This window comes from Paramormyrops kingsleyae, chromosome 10 (assembly GCF_048594095.1).
Source record: "Paramormyrops kingsleyae isolate MSU_618 chromosome 10, PKINGS_0.4, whole genome shotgun sequence".
Lineage (NCBI taxonomy): Eukaryota > Metazoa > Chordata > Actinopteri > Osteoglossiformes > Mormyridae > Paramormyrops > Paramormyrops kingsleyae.
The window spans coordinates 2,809,409-2,831,244 of record NC_132806.1 but is presented as its reverse complement, the minus strand read 5'-3'; the positions used below and the strand labels follow the sequence as shown (position 1 = coordinate 2,831,244).

The window sequence follows — 21,836 nt, the reverse complement described above, 5'->3', positions numbered from 1 at the left end:
TGAGATCAGCAATTACATCAAGTTCTTGTACCATCTGATCAATGGCAGACCTCTGAGGTATCGAGGTTAATTTTTCTCCTGACCTTTTGGCATCACTTTCAATTAGAAGCGGAATACTTTTTGTTGGCACTTGGTTGACAATATGATCATACACTCTCATGCGTGTTTCTAAACTGTATGTCTTCCCATCCTTTTTTGTTAGTTTTTCGTCCTTCTGAGCTAATTGTTGCAAACTTTCTTCCAGTTCTAGTATTCTGTTTTCCAAACTAAGGATAATCTCATCTTTCCTTGAAAGTTCTTGCTTCACCTTGAGATGTACCTCCATAGAAACAAAATTCTTTGCATGACTTTGCCTTATTTTTCCACGTGCTTTCTTTAGACGTTCATGGTTGCGACGTAATTTCGCATAGTCAGGCACCTTCTCTGTCTTATCACAATTACAATTCCCGTACTTGGCGTCTTTTAACTGTTTTTTCAACAAAGTTATTTGTGCATCCTTTACTGTCACTGAATGCTTCTTTCATTGAATTTCCTGGTTTAAATACTTAACTTTAGCAAATCTTGTAACATCAAGTTTGTCTTTAAGATCTTTTATGCGTTTCACATACTGTTTTTTTTCCAGAGCTCCGCATTTTTGCCACAAAATCAAGCCTTTTTTTCATTTTAGCTTTCTTTGGCGTGAGTTCTCCCATTCCACGCTTATAAGAGACTGGGGTGACAAACTCACTAGGCCCAGAAACAGGTACACTTGGAGATTCAGTAACTGCCAGTAGCTCGCTATGATCAGAGTCTGGCACACTTGAAGGACCAGGTTGAGGTTCTGCAACTGCCATTTCATTCGGTTCAAGTTCTGTTGCAGCTGTTGATTTAGAGGGAAATTTAAATGTTTCGTTACAGAATTCCACAAATCGTTCTTTATCGCGACTGAGGTTTTGGAATGTCATGAACCTGTTGGTTATTGACTGCAGATCATTTGGTTTCAGTGAATATGATTCACCAAAGGCCTTGTGAACTCCACAAATGGTTCTGGTGATGGACTTGTCATTTTCAAGGTAAATATGCAGTATGTGCCCGTTCAGAACTGTCTGATCTCCGGGAGTTGGCCCAATCCTATTTCTCCTCCCTTAGCCCTTAGATTTCAAGGGCCCTCCCTTCCGAAGCTGACTTCACAGGTCGCGTTAACCAGCCACAAAACGGAGGGGTAGGGCTAAGGGGTAGGGCTAAGTGGGGGTATTGGGATTGGGCCTTTCAGTGCCCTTGTAATGGACTGTATCTCGAATCCCATCAGGAACAGGCCCAGGCTTATGCTCCTGGATACAGGCTTAGGAACACCAGTACAGGAAACCATTCCTGTTTAACAAATACTTGACTGTTTAAACCAACTTTAGCAGATCCACCAAATTAAATGATACTTATACTACGGGACCGTTGAATGCTTGAATCTGATTGGCTGACGAACGTTCTGAGGTGTGCAATTATTTTCAGGGAAACGCACGGCGAACGTAGTTCCAGGCAGCTCTCTTGACCGTATTACAGTTCCATATCACTTCGCATAGTTAACTTTAATAACGGAAATTAGCATACAGTACCTATACAGCACACAGGACTAACAAAAACAACATGACAGACGATTTTCCGAAAGTAAATTTTAATATTTACGGTGAATATGAAACTTTCAACAACTGGGCTGCAGCAGTATTAGACAGTCCAGATGAAAAACAACATAAACGGAAGCGGACATCAAAGGCAGCCAGCAACAACAAAAGACATAAAACGATCAGCGAAGAACAGCTAGACATACTCCAGGGAGAAAAACACGAAGAAAACACCAAAAAAAACAACAGCTAATGACGTTTTGGAACTAGCAAAAGAGTCGTTGGATGAGATGCGGAAGAAATAATCCTACTCACAATAGCGATTTAAGTAGAAAAACCGGACGAATCCCTTGAAATATATCATCTGATCGATGTCTTGAGGTGTGGCAACCGTAGTATAAGCGGAAAAATTGACTCCGGACCGTTGAATTATTAGAAAAATAATGCACACCCGAGGTGTAACGGCCACTCCGCTTCGCGTCGTGGCCGCATCACCACCTCGGGTGTGCATTATTTTTCTAATAATTCAACGGCCCGTCGTCAATTATTCCTTACATAATAAATAGAAAATGATTGGTCAAAACATATTTATTATGAAAAAGAGAAAACATGATTTGTAAACTGTATAAGAAATGCAGCAATATGAAGAAATTTCCCATTTATAAAAATGTAAACAGTAACATGTTGGCAACTCTCAATTGCAAAGTATGTTTTTTTGTTTGGCAGTCTGATGATTGTACTTTAGTAGGTTTTTACTGCTTTTTCCACATCGAGTTCCTTTGAATTTTGTCCAAAAAGCCTTGCTAACCCAACTCATGGTAAAGGCAAACCCCAAGCACTCAGAAGCCTATACACTTTCCCTAGTCTCTGAGGTTACATACTTCAGTGAAATTTGGCCTGTTTTTGTGTTTCACTGTCAACAATGCGTTACAATGTACAAGCAATGTGCATGAATTAAATTTCTTTGAGGGATAATAAACTCTAAAGCAGATTCTATATCAGATTTATTCATTTGTACACCTGAACATTTCCAGAAGTAATTTACGGTACATAAGGGTACTACTGCAGATCCTGTTCTGTGACATATAGTTGCATGCTCCACAGGTATTTATACTAGCAGGGTATACTCCTCAGATTACCTGTTCATCTATTTAATACAAAGATTTCCTCTGCAGAGCAGTATTATCATTTGGTATTTCAGTGGAAGTCACCGATAAATTCTGAGTCTAAAATATAATGGAACAGGTTGGGGAGGACCTACTAATATGTATAATGTCCAACTGAAAAAAACAGATTCTAAGCACACTGCACTGATACTGGAAAAAGGGAGGGCAGATTGTTTTGCCCTGAATGCAGACATCATGCCTTTTTCATGACATTAAATAGCCACTATATTTTTTAGACTAAACAAAGAGCCCATAAACTCTCACAAACATTCACCTCCACCGCACACCCACCCGAGTTTCCCCACCCAATGTCCTAAATGGGGTCAATGGCCCAGTGTGGCCCAGTGTTCAGCGGATTGAGAGCCACGCGTAATGCAATACAAGCATCCCTGATTACTCAACCCACTGAAAATGGGAATCCCACCCAAAATTATAGGAAGTCAAAGTGTTAATCACCAGACAACACTCTGCATATCCAAAAAAAAAGAACGATTACTTGTATGCTGACCTCAGGCTTTCTTTACAGAAAGAAAAAAGGGGAAATGCCTTTCCTGATTTGGTCTGAAAATCTATGTGCTGTAAAATTCATGCTTTGTGCAAACAATGCTTTCTGACTGCAATGTCAACACAGTCATATTCCTGATTGTCCTCAGTCAACCAGTTCATTGGCTTACTGTAATTCTGACACTATTGTTAAAAAATCCTACAAAGCTTTGCTGCTGTGAAAATATAAAAGGTCATTTATGTTATGGCCCCATGTACAAGATGTATATCATCAGATTTTAGATAGAGTTTGCCTTAGTAGTTTTGCCTGAATATTGTGGTTAAAAGCAGCAGGACACAGCGTTCACCAGTGGGGGATGGGAAAACTATTCAAGCCTTTGAAAATCCAAGTGGACAGTAGCAGTAGCTGCTGGTGTTGACAGCGAGCTGCAGTTGGTCTTATGCAAACATGGTCAGAGAAATCCACTGTGGAGACACAGAAACAGAAACACACCAGCAATCAGGATGGATCAGCCTTCTAACAATACAATTACCATCTCTAAAAAGGTTCGGAAGTCAGAAAAAAAAACACTGTTGACACCAACCTGGAAAAAGTTGAGTGAAATTACTCCATCTTTATCAGTGTCCATGGTTGTGAAGGTCTCTAAGTAAAAGGCAAATGAGAAGAGGCATCTTGACTTCAGCTCCTCATTATAACAGGCTCAGCCACATATGCATGCATTATTTAACCAATTATTAACATTTGGCTATAAACTGGCCAGTAAACTATATGTAAGTGTTGTAATGTCTTGGCAACCATACTAGGGCTGCACGATACATCGTTTCAGCATCGTCATCGCGATGTACGCATGCGCGGTAGTCACATCGCGGCAGTCACGATGCAGGGTAAAATAAAAAAAAATATTGTGTGTGTGATTTAAAAATGTACTTTCTATATTTCTAAACTTTCTATTCACGGATCTATATTTGTCTAATATAAAGTAATTAACTCATATTTAAGGGTTCTTTAAAAACTACAAAGCACACGTTTCTTCACCTACTTCATGCATGCAGTCTCTGCGTGCACATGGCGAAATGAGCGCGGGACGGGAGAAAAGCGCCGAAATGGAAGATTTGGTCGCAAAAAGAAACGCTACGTCGTTCATATGGAAGTATTTTGGATACAAAAAGGATGATGCTGACCAAGAACATGTGCTTTGTCGGGAGTGCCTGGCAGTTGTTGCCACAACTCGCGGAAACACTACGAATTTGTTTGACCATTTAAGTCGGCACCACAAAGTACTCAAAATATCTCTCTATTCCTGCAACAAGTTCCCCATCAGAGAGGGTTTTCAGTGCAAGCGGCAACATAATCACCTGTCAGCGTTCAAGTCTCAAGCCTGCAATGGTGGATAGACTGGTGTTCTTAGCTAAAAACCTCTAAGCTTCATTGAGTAAGTTAATGCATACAGAAGCACCAAATTGGTGTATTTGAATATTTATATTTACTTTATGCAACAGCTCTAAGAAAGAAACCAATTTTTTTTTATAGAGTTGTTGAAAAGTTTAATTTAATCTTTCTTGTTAGCCGATGACCAACACTTGTTTTACTTTGGCTAAACAAAGTATGCAAAACTAAAAAAAAAAGAATCTTCTGACATATAATTTTATTTATTGTAAGATAATTATTGTTAACAACACTTGTTATTGTCATTACAACAAGTTAAGTTTAGCTTATTACAATTTGTTACCACTTTTTTTTTTCAAATTTTGTGACAAAATATATTTACTAATCTGTTTTCAAAAAAGAAGTTGTTGAATAAAATGTTAAATTACTTATTTTGTCACTCATGTTAATTCCTTAATGTGATATTGAAGTGTCCTCTTTTCATTCACAAAATGAGTTCCCTTTCATCAGGGTAAAAGCAACATTCATTATTAATTTCATAACATATTAGAGCCTTGATTTGCCTGAATTCACAGTGAATAAGGTGAGTCAAACTTTATGAAACAACCCAAAAATATGCTTAAAAAATGTATTTTATTTCAGGGTTTTGATTATACTTTTACATCTTTTTTATTCTTTGAAAATGCGTACAATTTTTGAATTATTATTTGATTTTTAAGCAGTTCAAAACACCTGATGAACATAAATAAATTTGTACACATCGCAATATATATCGCAGGGAAAAAATATATCGCAATGTAATTTTTTCCCAATATCGTGCAGCCCTAAACCATACATTTAAGTGGAAATCCCAGAATGACTTACTGAACATTGTTTCCAACCGGACAAGACAGCTGACGAAGTTGTCAAAGTCCACAGTGAGATCGGTCTCACTGTAACGCAGGATTATCAGCTGGAACAAGTGGTTAGTTAGCTTGAACCCTGTTGGACACAGACACACACAAAGAGAGGGAAATGGGATAATAATGCCAAGCGGATATATGGTATGCATGTAATGTCCCACAGTGAAATCTGCTCAGTGCTGTATATTCCTCTAAGGATAAAAAGGTTTCTCAATGCTGAAGGAAAACTACACTGGAGGAACTTAAAGTTGTATAGAATTAACAGGCATATGAAAAAAATCATTAGCTAAATTGAAGGATTACAGGTGAAATTTAATTAGCAAGCTTAAAACAGTTTAGACAGTTGTATATGACGAGAAAAATCACACATTATAATGTGACTCAGCAACAGAGCATAATAAATAGCCACTTTTTGCTGCATATTTCCTGAAGGCACTATGTAGAATATTGGGTTTGATGCCTTACATAATGGTTTAATGGAAGGAGCTATAATAGATTAAAAATTTAACAATAATAGCCAACTCACATCTCACGGGGGGGGGGGGGGGGGGATCAAAGAATGGGTGCCTTTACCCCTGTGCCCATCTGAATGATCAACATGCAGCAGACAGACATAGGTTGTGCTGAGCTTAGTACTCGCCCAGTAACGTACCTGAAGATTCCAGGGCCAGGCGCAATTCATAGGTGTTCATGGTGCCAGACTTATCCAGGTCAAATTTCCTGAATACCGTCTATGGAAACAAGGAGAGAGGGAAGGGACAGAAGGGAGGGTGTCTTTGGGTAACCAAAGTGGGCAGTGTGTGGCTCAGTGGGATGGGGCACTGAGCCTGTGATCAGAAGGGTACCATCTGAACTCGGGTTAGGTCCGTGAACAGAGAGCACAGACATGCGTAAATGTACAGGAGTCTGTCCAGGACTATAAGCAGAGAGACTATAAGCAGACATGTGAACTGACAGATGCAGTTATACTGAGCAGGAACAGATCTGTAAACAAACAGAATAAGGAGCACAAACATACATGTGAGCAAACATGTCTACAGACATGTATGGAAAGGGTTAGACATGGGAAATGACACAGTTAAGGTACTATCTTACCAGGTATCGCTTGATTTTTTCCCACAGCACATGAAACTCTGTCAGACCCAACTTCCCATTGCCATCAGTCTGCAGCACACAGTCAAGTACTGACAGTGAGTAATACAGGCAAACACAAAGAGGGAGCACAGCAAATAACCACAGACACAGCCTTAGTACTTTTTCCAAGTTAAAAAACAACAGCTTCACTGCCAAATTTATTCAGAGTGATAGGCAAACCGGAAGCCACCCATGGCAACACTAACTGTAGCTCAAATCACAAATACACAGCCTGAACCAAACAGTGCCCACATTTTGCTTTTTGGTAAAGTCTGGAACCTGAACTACAAATAATTCATCCGTGCCCTTTAATGCTCCATGAACTTTTATATCAGGGTCATGTCCGTACACAGAATGCAGGCTGTGCCAGAAATCCCTCATGGGAAAGTTTTATTGAAATACACAAGGCGGATAGTAGATGCGGACAGGCCACAATGAACGAACAAGGAACACAAGACTAAGAGACGCTTATATAGATAACCAACACAGAAGTAAACACAAGGCAGCTGTGGCTGGTTAACAAGAGGATAGGAACAAGAAGTAAGACTAACAAGCTTCAGACACAACTCATGAACAGCCACACCCAAGGGGAAGGCATAGAGCAGACAAGCAGGGCGGGGCTGGACGTGACAATAAGAATGATTATTCTGGTTAATTAGCTAACATGGGAGTTCTCAATCTTCAGATTTGATCAGATTTTAATATAAAGCAACGACTGTCACAAATTGAGAAATGTAATCTCAGACTCAGAGTGAGACCCACACAATGCAAGACAAGAGATCATTGTGGAAGTAAGGTTTAAAGGATACATCCATTAGGTTAACCATACTGCGACAGGCCTCATGTGAGAAACCATCCGTTTTCAAGTCTTTATCTGTGACAGAACCAAAATATGTTTTATTCTCAGGAACAAGGCATTTTCCCCCAAGGGCAGGTATTCAATACTTTGCATTCACAACATGACCTTGTTCAAGACTAATAATCCTGAATTCATGAATGCTGAATTCATGAACAAGCAAAACCAGTAGATAATGTTATGGTCAAAGAAACAAGAGAGATTATACTGCTATTAGTGTGGTATGTGTTTGTGCATGTTCTACATGTGCACACTTTAGGAATTCTCTGAAGGTCTGAGCACATCATGATCACAGATATAAAAGGTGTCAATGTAGGGGGAGCAGCTTACATAGAGAAGCTGGAGTTCATGGGTTCTTAAATATTTATTCAAGCATGGTCCTTGCTTGTTGACATTTTAAATGTCTATATTTTCATCATTAACTTTAACTGAACACTCCTTTGGCCTAAGACTGACATCATAGAATCATCTATATCTAATGCGTCTATCAAGAATCCAGACTCACGCTTCTTGAGGATCTTGTTTAGAATAGTCTGCAGTTCAGTGGAGCTGATCTCCATGTCCTAAGAACAGAGACAGAGTCAGTTGAGTTGGACCTCCCCATTGTTTCAGCACCTTCTCAGACCACTTCCATCTTTTTCCATCTCTCACCGATCCTGCCAGCTGCAAGAAAAGACTCTTGAACCCTGGATCAATCTGGCTCTCATCCAATTGGGGCTGCAGCACAGATGAGTCAAAAGGGGAAAGTCCATATTAGTATGGGTCCAATTACAATGGACTCCTGGAGCTTTTACTGAACACTTCCATATAAATATTACTACCATTTTACCTCAGGGGGCAGATTAGCCTCAATTTCATGATCCATATGCCTGGCAAAGAGAAAGGCATGTTGGTCACAGACATTTAAGTGCTCCACCCTGCATCCCTCTCCCAGCTGACTGCTCATGCACGTGCCTCAGCTGCCATCTACAGCCTCCTGATGCTTCCCATCTATGCAATCGCTCACCTTTTCCTAATTCACACATCTCTAGCATAAATGCCCTCCTTGTCTTCTGACCTCTTCTCCTAACACTTGTCATTTGTGGGTTAAGGAACCAGACTTGAATGCAAAGGCTGAAGACCAAAGAGCTACATTTGGCAAGTCACAGCCACTCACTAACTTCTGGTGGCACTGCATGCAACAGAAAGCCCAACTCCCGAAGTATTAGTTCAGTGACAAAACAAACAATAAAACTGCAGTGCTTTTTGTGAAGCTTTAAAAAAAAATCGAAGTGCATTAAATTTGTAAGGTAAGAATGTTTTATAGAAAAGATGCTTGTACACAATCTTTGGTCCAATCTCCTTTCTGCTAGACCTGGCCAATGAATGATCAAGGCAGACGTGCATCACAGTCCACGTTGTTTCTAACGTTACGTACCCTGACGCACTCTCTGTGCACCCAGCCTTTGAAGCAAATCTTATGTCACAACAGCCGCACATGCGGTGGTGTCCGCTTCCATAACAGGCATAAACAACCCATAAGCCTTCCCTCATTGGTCCTCCCTTCCATCTCCTCCTCCAACTGGCTTTCTCTTCCCTCTGATCAGCCCTACCCCCCTTCTTTCAGCTGTCTCCCTCCTTTCATTGGCTATCCCTTTTCTCTCTTTAGCCCTCCCTCCTTCCTTCCCCTCTTTCTATTGGCTGTCCCTTCCCTCTGTTTGGTTCTCCTTCCCTTCATCATATATGCTGTTCCTTCTCTTCTGCTCGTCATCACTCACTCAGAGTTGGCAGGCTTCTCAGAGAATACACGCAGGACAAAGTCAGCTTCCTTGTTGGGCTCAAAGGTAGAGGGCACTACGATGTACTCGCCAGAAGGCAGACACAGGCGAGAGCTGACTTCACGCAAGTTGATAAAGAGCTCTGAGCGAGCTCTGGAGGCGTTAGTAAGGAAGAATTCCTGCTTAAGGTGCACAGCTGACATGCCAATACACTGTGTGGGGAGAGAAAGAGAGAGAGCGCAGTAGAGAAAAGGGGTCTTACTACTGAGCTGAACGTCACCAATCAAAAGGCCCTCTCAGAGAGCTGTCAGTAATAAGGTGATACTCAGTGGGCTACAACGCTACTATCCAAAAAAGTTTAATTAAAAAAAAAAAAACACACAACCATGGGAATTTAACAGCTTAGCAGAAACCCTTAGTCATGACTGGACTTCCTTATAACTGATTTTGCTTATGTCATCTAGGATTAATCAGCGATGTCTCCAGACCCGCCTCGATTGTTATTCTGTATGGAAGCCTCTGCCGCTGGGTAACGGACATAGTTCTGCATACCTCGCTTGGAACCTGCAAAATAAAGAGACACGGAGATCATGATGAAGTTACACAGCCAACACCATACACACAAGGATTCTTCAGCAGGCTCCACCAGTTCAATATTAGACATACTACAAAATAGCATTTGTTTAAATTTAAATACAGTGGTACCTCAGTTCTCAAACTCAGTAGAACTCGAATTCCTTAAAAGTCGAATCAACCAGTTCGAAAAAAAATTACCTATAACTCGACCTGAATCTCAGTAGTCAAACCGTGAACGATAACCTAGTAAGATAACTTGTACGCGCGGGGAAATGAGTCACGCAGCACGTCTCTCAGTGGATACATACTGTAAGGGTAACGCTTCAGTCTCAGCTTCGCATTCACTGTGATAGCACCGTACATGTTTACACTAACTGAATACAGTAAAAATTAGACAGTAAAAATACATTTAGACAATGATAGACAGTAACAGTAATATTATATAATACATTTAAAAATAAAGACTTCTTATTAATTATTTTAATATTAATAATAAACCATTAATACGTTTAATTATCATAATATTGCCGTGCTGAGCAGGGACAGAACGGAGACAAAGGTGCAGACGTCAGGGTATCGGTGAATACGGGGTTTAATTACAGGTAAGGCAGGCAAAACGCAGACGGAAAATACAATGACCGGACTGGGGAAACAAACTGAAACGCAGACTAAATACAGAGGACTAATGACAACAACCAGAAACAGCTGATCACACGGAGATTCCACATGGGGTTAACGAGGGGGCGTGGCACACGGAAGGAGCGGACGATCGGGGCATGACACATTGTTTGGATACATTTATTTTCTTACTTTACAAATTACTGTTTTGATAAATGTGCTTAGATGTGTTTAGTGCAGTATGTGCTTTTCTTGTTTTGTCCGGTTCATTTTGTGTTTAAATGCTTAAAAAAAAAAAATTTGGTGTAATTTTTTTGGGGCCAGGAGCCAATTAATTGGTTTTCCATTATTTTCCATTATTTCTTATGGGGGAAAAGTCGATCACACTCGAACTTTTTAGGATTCGATCCGGAGTTCTGAACTAATTAAATTCGAGTTCTGAGGTACCACTGTATTACAAAACTATTACTAAAGAGATAAAACACTTATATTACAGCTCCCACACCTCTGTCAACCTTAGAAGTCATATCAGGACTGTCTTCATAATACCTCAAACTCAATACAATGGACCTAAATCCATCTTGACTATTTACTGCACATTTCTCCCATCTGTTCATTCCATTGTTCATCTTTTTCACCTAATCGGGTGTTTATGTTTTTTTTTTGGCTAGATCAGGGGTCATTGAAATTTTTATAACATCCTTCAAGGGCCACACGTATGTTTCCTTATGCTAAATTATGCACAAGGAAATATTATGCATATGGTGGTTTATTCTTTATACCATGAGAGTTTTCTTAAAATTTGATTTTAAATATTGGAATATATCACTATGTTTACAGTATCGTAATATATTGAATCGTAGCCCCTGTATCATGATACACATCATATCACCAGATTCTTGGCCTGTTATTTTATTTATTGCATGGTAAAAGTTTTTACAAGCTGCATTCGGCGCAGAGGCCGACCATTCCGAACCCCTGGTCAAGATAGATTAACAGAAGATATTACTATCTTAAGTAAGGGATAAACCACGATGACGTGCGAGGTTAGATAAAAATAATCATTGACAACTTGGTGTAATGAAATTGGAATTGATTATTTTTTGTATAACCACGACTAACGAGCAAAAAAAAAAAATAGAATAAACCATTTACAGTTCATTTTTTACTTTCAATTAGCATTTAATAATGTTCCAATGAGCTCTTTAATATACAGTCCCATGATAAGAATGATTGCTTATTTATGAGTAAAAAGTCATACACTTATATTAACATGTTTTGTTTAGCACTAAACCACAGTAATACAGAAGTCTTATTAGACTGCTGGAACTACCTGTGTGGTTACATACAAATAATCACCCATGTGACATCTCTGGACCAATAATAAATAAGTAATATTTAGGGTTAAGGTTTATTGACAAGACTGTACATTTTTACCAAAGCCATGGGATAAATTTTTTTTCTATTATATTTTCACTGTGAAGAATGATATTCCATCTCAGTATGTGAACCACATATCATAGAGCTGAAAAGACAAAAGATACTTTAACAGAACAAGAACACAGCAAAATGTGCAGAACGTTCTAAGAGATGGAGGCTACATTCACACTACAGGACAAATGTGGCCCAAATCTGATTTTTTTGCTCATATGTGACTCATGACAATGTAAACAGCACAAGTCACATGGAATCCAATTTTTTCAATTCCGATTTGGGCCACTGCAGTAAATCGGATACAGGTCTGATTTTTTTGCAATGTAACCTCAGTCTGAACAGCGAAATCGGAATTCATGTGACTTTTAAGTCACTCTTGATTGACATTCGTCACAATTCTGCACAGGCAGAAGTCACCGTATGTCTCCGTCAGAGGAGTGCCAAACATGGAGGAGAGCACAGAACTTGGCCAGTGGAGGGACAGTGAGGTGCTGTATTTGGGGAGATAAATCTGTTCAGGCAAAACTGGAACCGGGCAGTTTTCGAATCAAGAAAGTGACGTCTGTTTTTGCGCCTGTTGTTGTTTTGTGCGCACGCGGGCCAGTCCAGTATAGTGAATCGTGAAATCTGATTATTGCCCAGATTAAAAGGAGTAATGTGAACAAGCAAACAAAAAAATCCGATCTGAGCAGAAAATCAGAACTGAGCATTAAGGCCTGCAGTGTGAACGTAGCCTTAGTAATGCAACTCTAAATGCTTCACAGGGTTCGCGTTCGCAGAGACCCTTGCCTCGTAAATGGCGAATCCAATGGTCTCCATGTCCTTGCCCTCTTTGCGCTTCTGCCGCCGGTCTTTTTGCATCAGGGCCACCAGGAAGCTGCAGTCTGAAGTGCTGGCTGAGTCTGGGTGCTGTAGTTTCAACTTAAACTGTGGATTAATCCAGAACGAAGCTGAGGAGAGAAATGGGCACAGAACAAAAAGAAACTGATGTCCTGTGAGAAGAGCAACCACAATGTTCAGTGTGCATTTATGAGATGTCATACTCAAAGCAGGACTACAAGCTTTTTCAGTCACACTGCCTTATGCTCACCTATTTGCAAATGGCTCCAACTGTTAACTACAAAAATACGTTGTACTCTGCAAACAATTTTAACAAATCCCCTAAGCTAGTAAACTAAATTTATTTAAGCATGTTTTCTAGATCAAGCAAGGATCTTCCCTCCTGCCAAAGGTCTCCCTGTAGACCACTGCCGTTTGTCCCACCCGGATGATTATACTCTATTTGGCATTTGTACAAGCACACATACAGGTACATAGTAGACTTGTAGTCAAGACCGCCTAAACCAAGACACTACCAAGATCAGAGGGTATCGAGACCAAGACAAGACCAAAAAAAAAAAAATAATAATAATCTTTTGTGTGCTGTTGAGGACTGACATGACGGGTACTGACTGGTCCCAAAGTCATCTGACAAAACAGCTAACACCAACAACTATCTAAAGGATGGGAAATATGTAACTGATTTCAATTATACTTAATTTGTAGATGAAATTGTAACATCAAATTGAAGATACACAATTATAAACTTGAAATTGCATCATGTCCCATTGTAGTACTAGCCAAATGACACTGCATGATATCAACTTCCCTGAAATGGATTAGGCCTGTTAAGTCAACACAACGTGATATGCAGATGTTATTTAAAAGTCAATTGTCACATTTAGTGAAAAAACACCATTTTAAAGTAAAATACTGTAATCAAATATAAAGACATGCGCACACGTCACATGAATCAAATGCAAACTACAAATACTATATACCAATACAAACTGCACATCAAATTGTGCATTAATAAGAATAAGGACAAGTGCTTAAAAGATTCTGACATCTTGATGTCTGCAGTGGCATGTGATTACACATTTAACTAGGGCTGGACGATGTATCGATTTCAAATCGAAATCACGATTTGAAACAACGCGGTTAGCAAGTCGCAAAAAAAAAAAAAAAAAAGTAATTCTCACCAATCACAAGCGCCGTGCTTCTCGCGTGCCAGTCATGCTCACCAATCAGAAGTGGCCCAAGAAGGCGTATAGGCCCACAAACAGCAAACACGTGCAACCCAAGGAAAACGTTACATTAGCGGTGTGGAAAAATACTGATTCCGCTACTGAGCTATAAATGAATTGCTTTCATATTTCATGGTCCGAGATTGTTTCAGAAAGGTCCTATCATCAAAAGAACCGGCGAGCTCCTTTTAAACACCAGCTGCAATATTCTTCAGCGTATCATACCTTTGGTTTTTGTTAATAGGCAATAGCATTAGTATATCGCTAACCCATCAAAACAAGGAGACAGTCAGTAATTTTCACAACAGCGGAGTTGGTGACCAAAAAAGCCGTAAAACCCACAACACAGTCGTGTTTATGTCATATGTTTTTGTGATTATTAAACTTAAGTGTTTCCTACACAACAGTAATAAATTAAAAGTCTTGCTTTAACATAACTACTAAAAGAATAGATCGCTTTAATTGCCATTACAGTTGGGTATGGGCACGCGGTCTTATTTAGAAAACATACAAAAAGAGACGCATATAATGTTTAATCATTCATTTTGTATTTGTCCGAGTAACAAAGCAAAGGAATGATAAGCTGCTTTAGTCGAAAACTGCATTTTACTTCTCATTTAAAATAAAATGCAGGGTTGGCAACTTTGGTCAGCTGCATGGAGTGAGATTTTCTGTTCTCTGTTCTGCACACACATTTACATGTATGTAAGTTTTATTACCTTGTAAATAGTCTGTAGGGTTTGCAAACTGCCGAAACATTTTTGATGCAGCTAATTTTAAGTTCAGAATGGAATATAGATTTGCCGTAAGATTTCTTGCGTGAGTCTGAACGTGTTTGCAACCATGAACACGTACATTTTTTGTTTCACCTGAATTGATTTGTATAGAAAATAGCCGTATACAGTTGTCAAAAAGCAGAAACTTCGACCAACATGAAATCACCAATAAACGACTTCTATTTATTCAACATTTTATAAAATGCATACTACGTTTAAAAATTTCCAGCTTTACGGTTTCAGGACAGAACAACCACTCTTTATATGGTACGGTTTTTTGAGTGTTATTAGTGTTAATAACAGCAGCTAACAACACAATAGCGCAAACAAAAGGGCTGCATACACCGAAGTAGTTCTTGCTGGTTCATTTGCGTGGGAAAAGGCAGTTCTAGTGTTATTAGGAGGGTAATAAGCATTACCTGCAAGATCGCAATTTTTATAATAACAACAACAAATAATATAACTATAATATATTATTATTATTGTTTTCATTACTTTAACTTGACACATCACATCTTTAAATTCTCATCCTTGCATTAGAATGTAGACCAGTTAATACTGATCGATAGCAGGCGTCATGTTTTAAAATTATTACACACTGAATATTGAACTGAAGCTTGACATAAAAAATTAAATCGTAAATCAAATCGTAATCGCAATTTGTCAGAAAAATCGCGATTCGATATTTTCCCCAAATCGTGCAGCCCTACATTTAACTGACATTTAACTAGCGCTACACTTATTTTGCGCGCATAAGGCGTATTTTCATTGGATGAGCACTAATGTCTGAATCACAACAAAATGCATGTCATTGATTGGTTGCATTTGAAGGCGAAATAATAGTGATGTTGCATTATGGAACGTTACGTTGTGTGTCGGATACTTTTCGCTTCACATCTCCCGACCACTGTCGATCTGAGACAGCAAGACCAAGACAGCGAGACTGTGACAAGACCAAGACAGGGTAAAAGTGGTCGAGACCGGTCTAGAGATATCCAACTCTAGTACATAGGAAACTAGCAAATAAAAATGAAAATAATGTATGCCAAAAAAAAATATTTAATTAGGCTATAGAAACATACACAACTTCCACCTGGTGTTTACATCTTGTTTTAAGTGTTTGAGGCATTTGCAGTTCAATTTGAATATCTTGCAAGCGAGTACACGAAGGTGGCAAATGCTGGTGGCAATCGTTCTCCCACTAGATACAGCGTCACTTACACTTAGTTGCGGTAGCAGCCCCTTGTGAATCACAAGCTGCAGCATGTGTGCAAATCAGCCCAAACTGGCGACTCCCAAACTATCCGTTGCTTTTTTCATGTTACTCACGTTCTCGTTTTGTTTAGTTAGATTCTCCACAAAACGCTGCTTCTATCGCTCAAATTCGGTTTTACAAAGATTGCAAACTGCTTTGCTACAAGCTGCTGTAGCAAACTTGTCCCCCTACTGCGAAGGTTATGCGCACGTCACAGCAGGCAGCATTAGCGTTCAGCTTGAATGCAGCAAAAGCATGTCTAAAATAGGGTTAGGGTTAGTTGTCCTGCAACTGATAGTAACAAGAAATAGGAATCTTTTTACAAACTGCCAAAAACTAAATGAGTAAGTGTTGGATAAGGGTTGCTCACATATGGCCGATACCTGATCCGTCTAATAGGTCTGAATCGGTGCTGATACAGACATCCTATCTTGCTCTCCTAAAAGAGATATACCCTATATTGCCAAAAGTACTGGGACACCTGTCTTTACATACACACATGAACTTTAATGACATCCCATTCTTAATACATACTGTAGGCTTTAATATGTGGTTGGCCCACCCTTTGCAGCTATACCAGCTTCAGCTCTTCTGGGAAGGCTGCCCACCTGGTTTAGGAGGGTGTTTATGGGAATTTTTCAGCATTCTGCCAGGAGAGCATTAATGAGGTCAGGCACTGATGTTGGATGAGAAGGCCTGGCTCACAGTCTCCGCTCCAATTCATCACAAAGATGTTCTATCGGGTTGAGGTCAGGGCTCTGTGTAAGCCAGTCAAGTTCCTTCACACCAGACTCCAGAAGGGGCCATCCCCAAACTGTTCCCACAAAGTTGGGAGCATGAAATTGTCCAAAATGGCTTCAAATGCTGCAGCATTAAGAGTTCCTTTTAGTGGAACTAAGAGGCCAAGCCCAAACCCTGAAAAACAACCCCACACCATAATCCCCCCTCCACCAAACTTTACTTTTTTTTTTTTTTTAATTTGAGTTTAATTAAATGGAATGATGAACATGGACACGAACAAGGAGCTTTTCAGAACATGCCATCCTGTCCAAGCACCAGGCTTATTCCTTCTTGGGGTGTCCGGTTACGTTCCCCGGCACTCAGAGCGCGGCAATTGTAGTTTCTGTAGATGATTCGCCTGTAAATTATTTTAATTTAGTCGTTCTTGTTGCTTTTGTGCAGTAGATAGAGTATTTGTTTTTAATAAATTAAATTTTGATAATTCCATTTTGCGGGAGTCCCGCGATTAATTCTATTCTCCCACAACCCGCACATACATGAGGACCTTACCACCCGCACCTGCATTCACCCAACAAATCTTGTCCCGCACCGCACTCGGTCCTGCGGGAGTGCAGGTAAGGCTTGGAAGCAGCTGTTTGGCCATGGAAACCCATTCCATGAAGTTCTGTACGCACTGTTCTTGAGTCTGTAGACCACATGAAGTTTGGATGTCTGTAGCTATTGACTCTGCAGACAGTTGGTGACTTCTGCACACTGTGCACCTCAGCATGCATTGTCCCCACTCTGTGATTTTATGTGGCCTACCACTTCGTGGCTGAGTTGCTGTTGTTCCCAATTGCTTCCACTTTGTTATAATACCACTAACAGCTGACCCTGGAATATTTAGTAGCTAGGAAATTTCACAAATGGACTTATTGCACAGGTGGCATCCTATCACGGTACCATGCTTGAATTCACTGAGCTCTTTTGAGTGACCCATTCTTTCACAAATGTTTGTAGAAGAAGTCTGCAAGCCTATGTGCTTGTCCTGTAGCTATGGAAGTGATTGGAACACCTGAATTCAATGATTTGGAGGGGTGTCCCAATACTTTTGCCAATATAATGTATATACGCACAAGTGAGAGTGAAGCTTCGGCTCAGAGTGCAGGGTCAGCCATTTTACCAGTAGCCATGAAGCAGTTTTTAGAGTCTGGGACAAGGGTGCAACCACAGAGTTTGAACCAGTGACTGAACAGACTCCTACCCCAAAGACACACAGGGGCCCGCAGGGACACACACACACACACACAGGGGCCCCCAGGGACACACACACACACAGGGACCCGCAGGGACACACACACACACACACACACACAGGGGCCCGCAGGGACACACAGGGGCCCGCAGGGACACACAGGGGCCCGCAGGGACACACACATATAGCCACTTGGCCACGGTGCCCCCTTCCTCCTGGCCTACCAGGGAAGTTTCTGCAGCCCCCAGCTGTACTGCCTCGCCTCCACTGGCCCTGGAACAGAGACGTGCTCCACTTCTTCAGCTGACTGGCCTGCAGTGCGTCTGGGGTCAGGTTACAGATCTCCAGGCGGGTGAACTCCCGCAGGAAATCATTGAAGGACATCCTGGGTACACAGGAAAATCTCACTGGGGGAAACACACACACACTGAACTTACCCATAGAAGAAATATGTTGCGGAAGAAGAAAAAAGAAATGCATTGAAAAAGTAATTAAGAAGAGCCTGCCTCAATGTTTTCACACTTAAAAAGTCTTCCTCTTGGTGATGATTATGAGCTTTCCAAATGTGACAGAAGAATGCGTCTTCTGCAGAATACTCAAGTCTGTCATGATGAGCACCACAGCAATTGAGAGAAGGAAGAGAGAGAGAGAAAGAGAAGAGAAACCAGATGCATGTTCCCAAGATCTGGGTTGTCAGACAATTAGGAAGAGTGACGAGCTACATTATGGAATGGCTAGAATTCATGAGGAGTGAGCAGGTACATAAAAGCCTTACCAGAACTCTCCATCCTCACTGCGATTCAGCAGTTGAGCTCGGACTGAATTGTTCACACCATCCCAATCTCGGGAACTGAAAGAAACCCGTGCCAATAATACTAAAACTAAGCAAGCCTAAGGAATGGTACACACAGTTATTAGTACTTGACAACATTGTTAAACCCCAAAACTGTGAAAATATATGTTTAAGAGGGCTTTATTGCTATCTACCTGTATAGGTTGTTCTGCTGGGAGCTGCCCAGTGTTTATACTCGTATTTTCTGTGCAGTGATAGGATTGGGGTGAGGTGTTCAGTTTGGAGAAAATAGCTCCTACATTAAATTGCTCACTATAAAGTCTGTGCATTATCTTCAATAACCAGGTCATAACTTCTGGCAAAAGACATTGCTGTTGAATTTTCCAAATGTATTTTTTTTGGTGCTTTAACCACCACAGAAAGAATGCCATGTGGTCCCGTTATATTTGAGGGAACTCCTACATTTCTGCACTTGATATCTCCAAAGTAACTCCCAGCAGAACAACTTGGATGGATAGATACCATGAAAACCCTTCTAAAACAAATCTAAGTTTTGGTGTGAAATGCCCCTTTAAAAAGGATATTGACTTATGGTGGCATGGAGGTGACTTCCAGCCTTGTATAATGTGAGAAAACTGAGCTGGCAGGCAGGGTACTGTACTAAGGATTATATGGCAGCAACAACGTGTATGCTGAGGACTGCCAAAGTCCGATTCCAACGTAAAAATAACTGAAGTAGCCACTTACGTATCTTTAATTGTATAGGGCCCTAAATAGAACCGTTAAGTAATTAAGGAAATGCTTCCACATTTATTTCTCCTGTATGCATTCAATCTGCTCTCTCACTTGTCACTCCAAGACCCAGTCCACTCAATCTCGCCCCATGGGTTTCGAAGCCGAACCAGCTTGGTGGGAATCCCTCTGTACGCCACCTGACAAAAGGAGACATATTTGTTGTATACAGCTACAGAGACATCTGTATTAAACCAATACAAGAACACCCATGCACTGATCACAAGGACAGGGATGTTGACATGGTGATACCTGGGCACTTTGCACAAAGACAGGGACTCTGACACAGTGATACCCATGTACTGTACACATGGACAGGGACCATGACACTAATATCCGTGCACTGAACACATAGACAAGGGTGTTGACATGGTGATACCCATGTACTGCACACAAGGACAGGGACCCTGATACAGTATTATCCATGTACTCATGTACTACACACAAGGACAGGGCCCCTGACCCGGCGATATCCGTGTACTGTAAACAAGGACAGGGCCCCTGACCCGGCGATATCCGTGTACTGTAAACAAGGACAGGGCCCCTGACCCGGCGATATCCGTGTACTGTAAACAAGGACAGGGCCCCTGACCCGGCGATATCCGTGTACTGTAAACAAGGACAGGGCCCCTGACCCGGCGATATCCGTGTACTGTAAACAAGGACAGGGCCCCTGACCCGGCGATATCCGTGTACTGTAAACAAGGACAGGGCCCCTGACCCGGCGATATCCGTGTACTGTAAACAAGGACAGGGACCCTGACCCTGATCGTTTACCTAACTGTACCCCATGTACTCAGTCCTATTTTTGGCCTTGCCAGTGAGAAATTCCTCCTTTCTTTGCATTTGGGTCTGGCCCCTGACCCTGTTACAATCCTTTTTTTTTTTTTTTTTTTTTTTTTAATATATTCCCTCCTCCACCCCCCCTCTGCGGGGGACTACTTTATCTGTATCTATTTATTTATATATTTATTTTATTAATTTTTATTATTATTATTTTTTTAAAATTATTATTTATTAATTTATTTTTTATTTTATTTTATATTTTTATTTACTTCCTCAAAAGAAGGAGAGGGAGGGGGGGGACAAAGGAGAAGGAGGGAAGAGAGAGAGAGGGAGAGAGAGGAATGGAAAGAAAACAGAAAAAAAAACAAAAGAGAAAAAAAAAAAAGAAAAAAAAAAAACAAGAAAAAAACAAAACAGATAATCTGCTTCCATGTCTGCTGAAAAGAGAAAGACAACATACAACATCTGTACTAATCACAATGACCATCAAACGTTAAATGTTGTTGAACAGCACACACAACCAGCCTTACAACCCATGCCCAGAAACAACAGCCGATCAAGACAGTGTGTGTCCGTAAGCATGTGTCCGTGAGCACCTGTGTGTCAGCGCGCTGGTGTTCCTAAGGTATCTCCATGTAATTGTCTAGTAGTGTGTGTGGGGAGCCACAGCCCCGCCCACCCAGGACATGAAGTCGACACGGAGGAGACCCGGGCCCCAGATATCCAGAGGCCCCCCAGGGCACGGGAACCCCAGGAGAACCACCGCAGGGACAATTGCAGCCCCCACCGAGAAAAGGGCAGAGGAGCGCTCCGGAGGGGGGCCATCCGGCAGCCACATCGCAGGAGCCCCAGGGGGCCGTGGCAGCGAGCACGCAGGCCCCGCCAGCGGCCGGCCACACCAGGGCAGACCGGACCCCGGGCCCAGAGATCCAAGGGCCCCCCCACCCCCCAGCCAGGGCCCCGACAGAGCCGGAAGGGCCAGGCCCCGGCAGGCAACCGCCGAGAGTGAGCCAGCACACACCAGAGAATCCAGCCCCGGACATCGAGAACCACCAACGCATCGGCGGCCGGGGGCCTCATCCACCAGCAGGGAGTGTGGCGGGGGGGAATAGAGCCTGAGATGTTATTTCAGGTGGAGTCTAAGACCCAACCTGACACATACGTATAGACAAACAGGCGTACACATACACAAGCATACGTTCCCACCCTCATGCACACATAAACAAATATTCACCCATTCGCCCAACATGAAGACACAGAAATGAACGCCGTACACACATTCACACTCCCCATATATACTCTATACTCCGAGATCTAGGCACCACCGCCCCCAGAGGGGCAATCCGCCACCAGACCTCGGAGATGGATCCCTTTTTTCCTCTGGCATGGGGACAAGAAGACCACCCCGGACCCCACAGCAGCCGAGAAGCCCACCAGCCCAGACCCCGACCGGACGGCCAGCTC

At 41.5% G+C, this 21,836-nt stretch overlaps 1 protein-coding gene across 2 annotated transcripts in view; it reads right to left on the bottom strand.

Annotated features, from left to right (window-relative positions):
- Positions 1-2,168: 2,168 nt before the first annotated feature.
- The window catches only part of LOC111851624 (calpain-1 catalytic subunit-like), a 36,957-nt gene continuing 17,289 nt past the window's right edge, over positions 2,169-21,836 (bottom strand). For both annotated transcript variants that reach the window (XM_023826689.2, XM_023826690.2), the window contains exons 8-22: positions 19,641-19,726; positions 18,777-18,851; positions 18,226-18,386; positions 12,719-12,879; positions 9,854-9,865; positions 9,302-9,513; positions 8,374-8,413; positions 8,196-8,261; positions 8,050-8,107; positions 7,498-7,562; positions 6,650-6,718; positions 6,207-6,285; positions 5,517-5,633; positions 3,850-3,908; positions 2,169-3,730 (exon numbers count right to left, since the gene is read on the bottom strand). In XM_023826689.2, the coding sequence (XP_023682457.2) occupies positions 3,704-3,730; positions 3,850-3,908; positions 5,517-5,633; positions 6,207-6,285; positions 6,650-6,718; positions 7,498-7,562; positions 8,050-8,107; positions 8,196-8,261; positions 8,374-8,413; positions 9,302-9,513; positions 9,854-9,865; positions 12,719-12,879; positions 18,226-18,386; positions 18,777-18,851; positions 19,641-19,726 (1,287 nt within the window). In that variant the 3' untranslated portion in view covers positions 2,169-3,703. The remainder of the gene's footprint in view (positions 3,731-3,849; positions 3,909-5,516; positions 5,634-6,206; positions 6,286-6,649; positions 6,719-7,497; positions 7,563-8,049; positions 8,108-8,195; positions 8,262-8,373; positions 8,414-9,301; positions 9,514-9,853; positions 9,866-12,718; positions 12,880-18,225; positions 18,387-18,776; positions 18,852-19,640; positions 19,727-21,836) is intronic.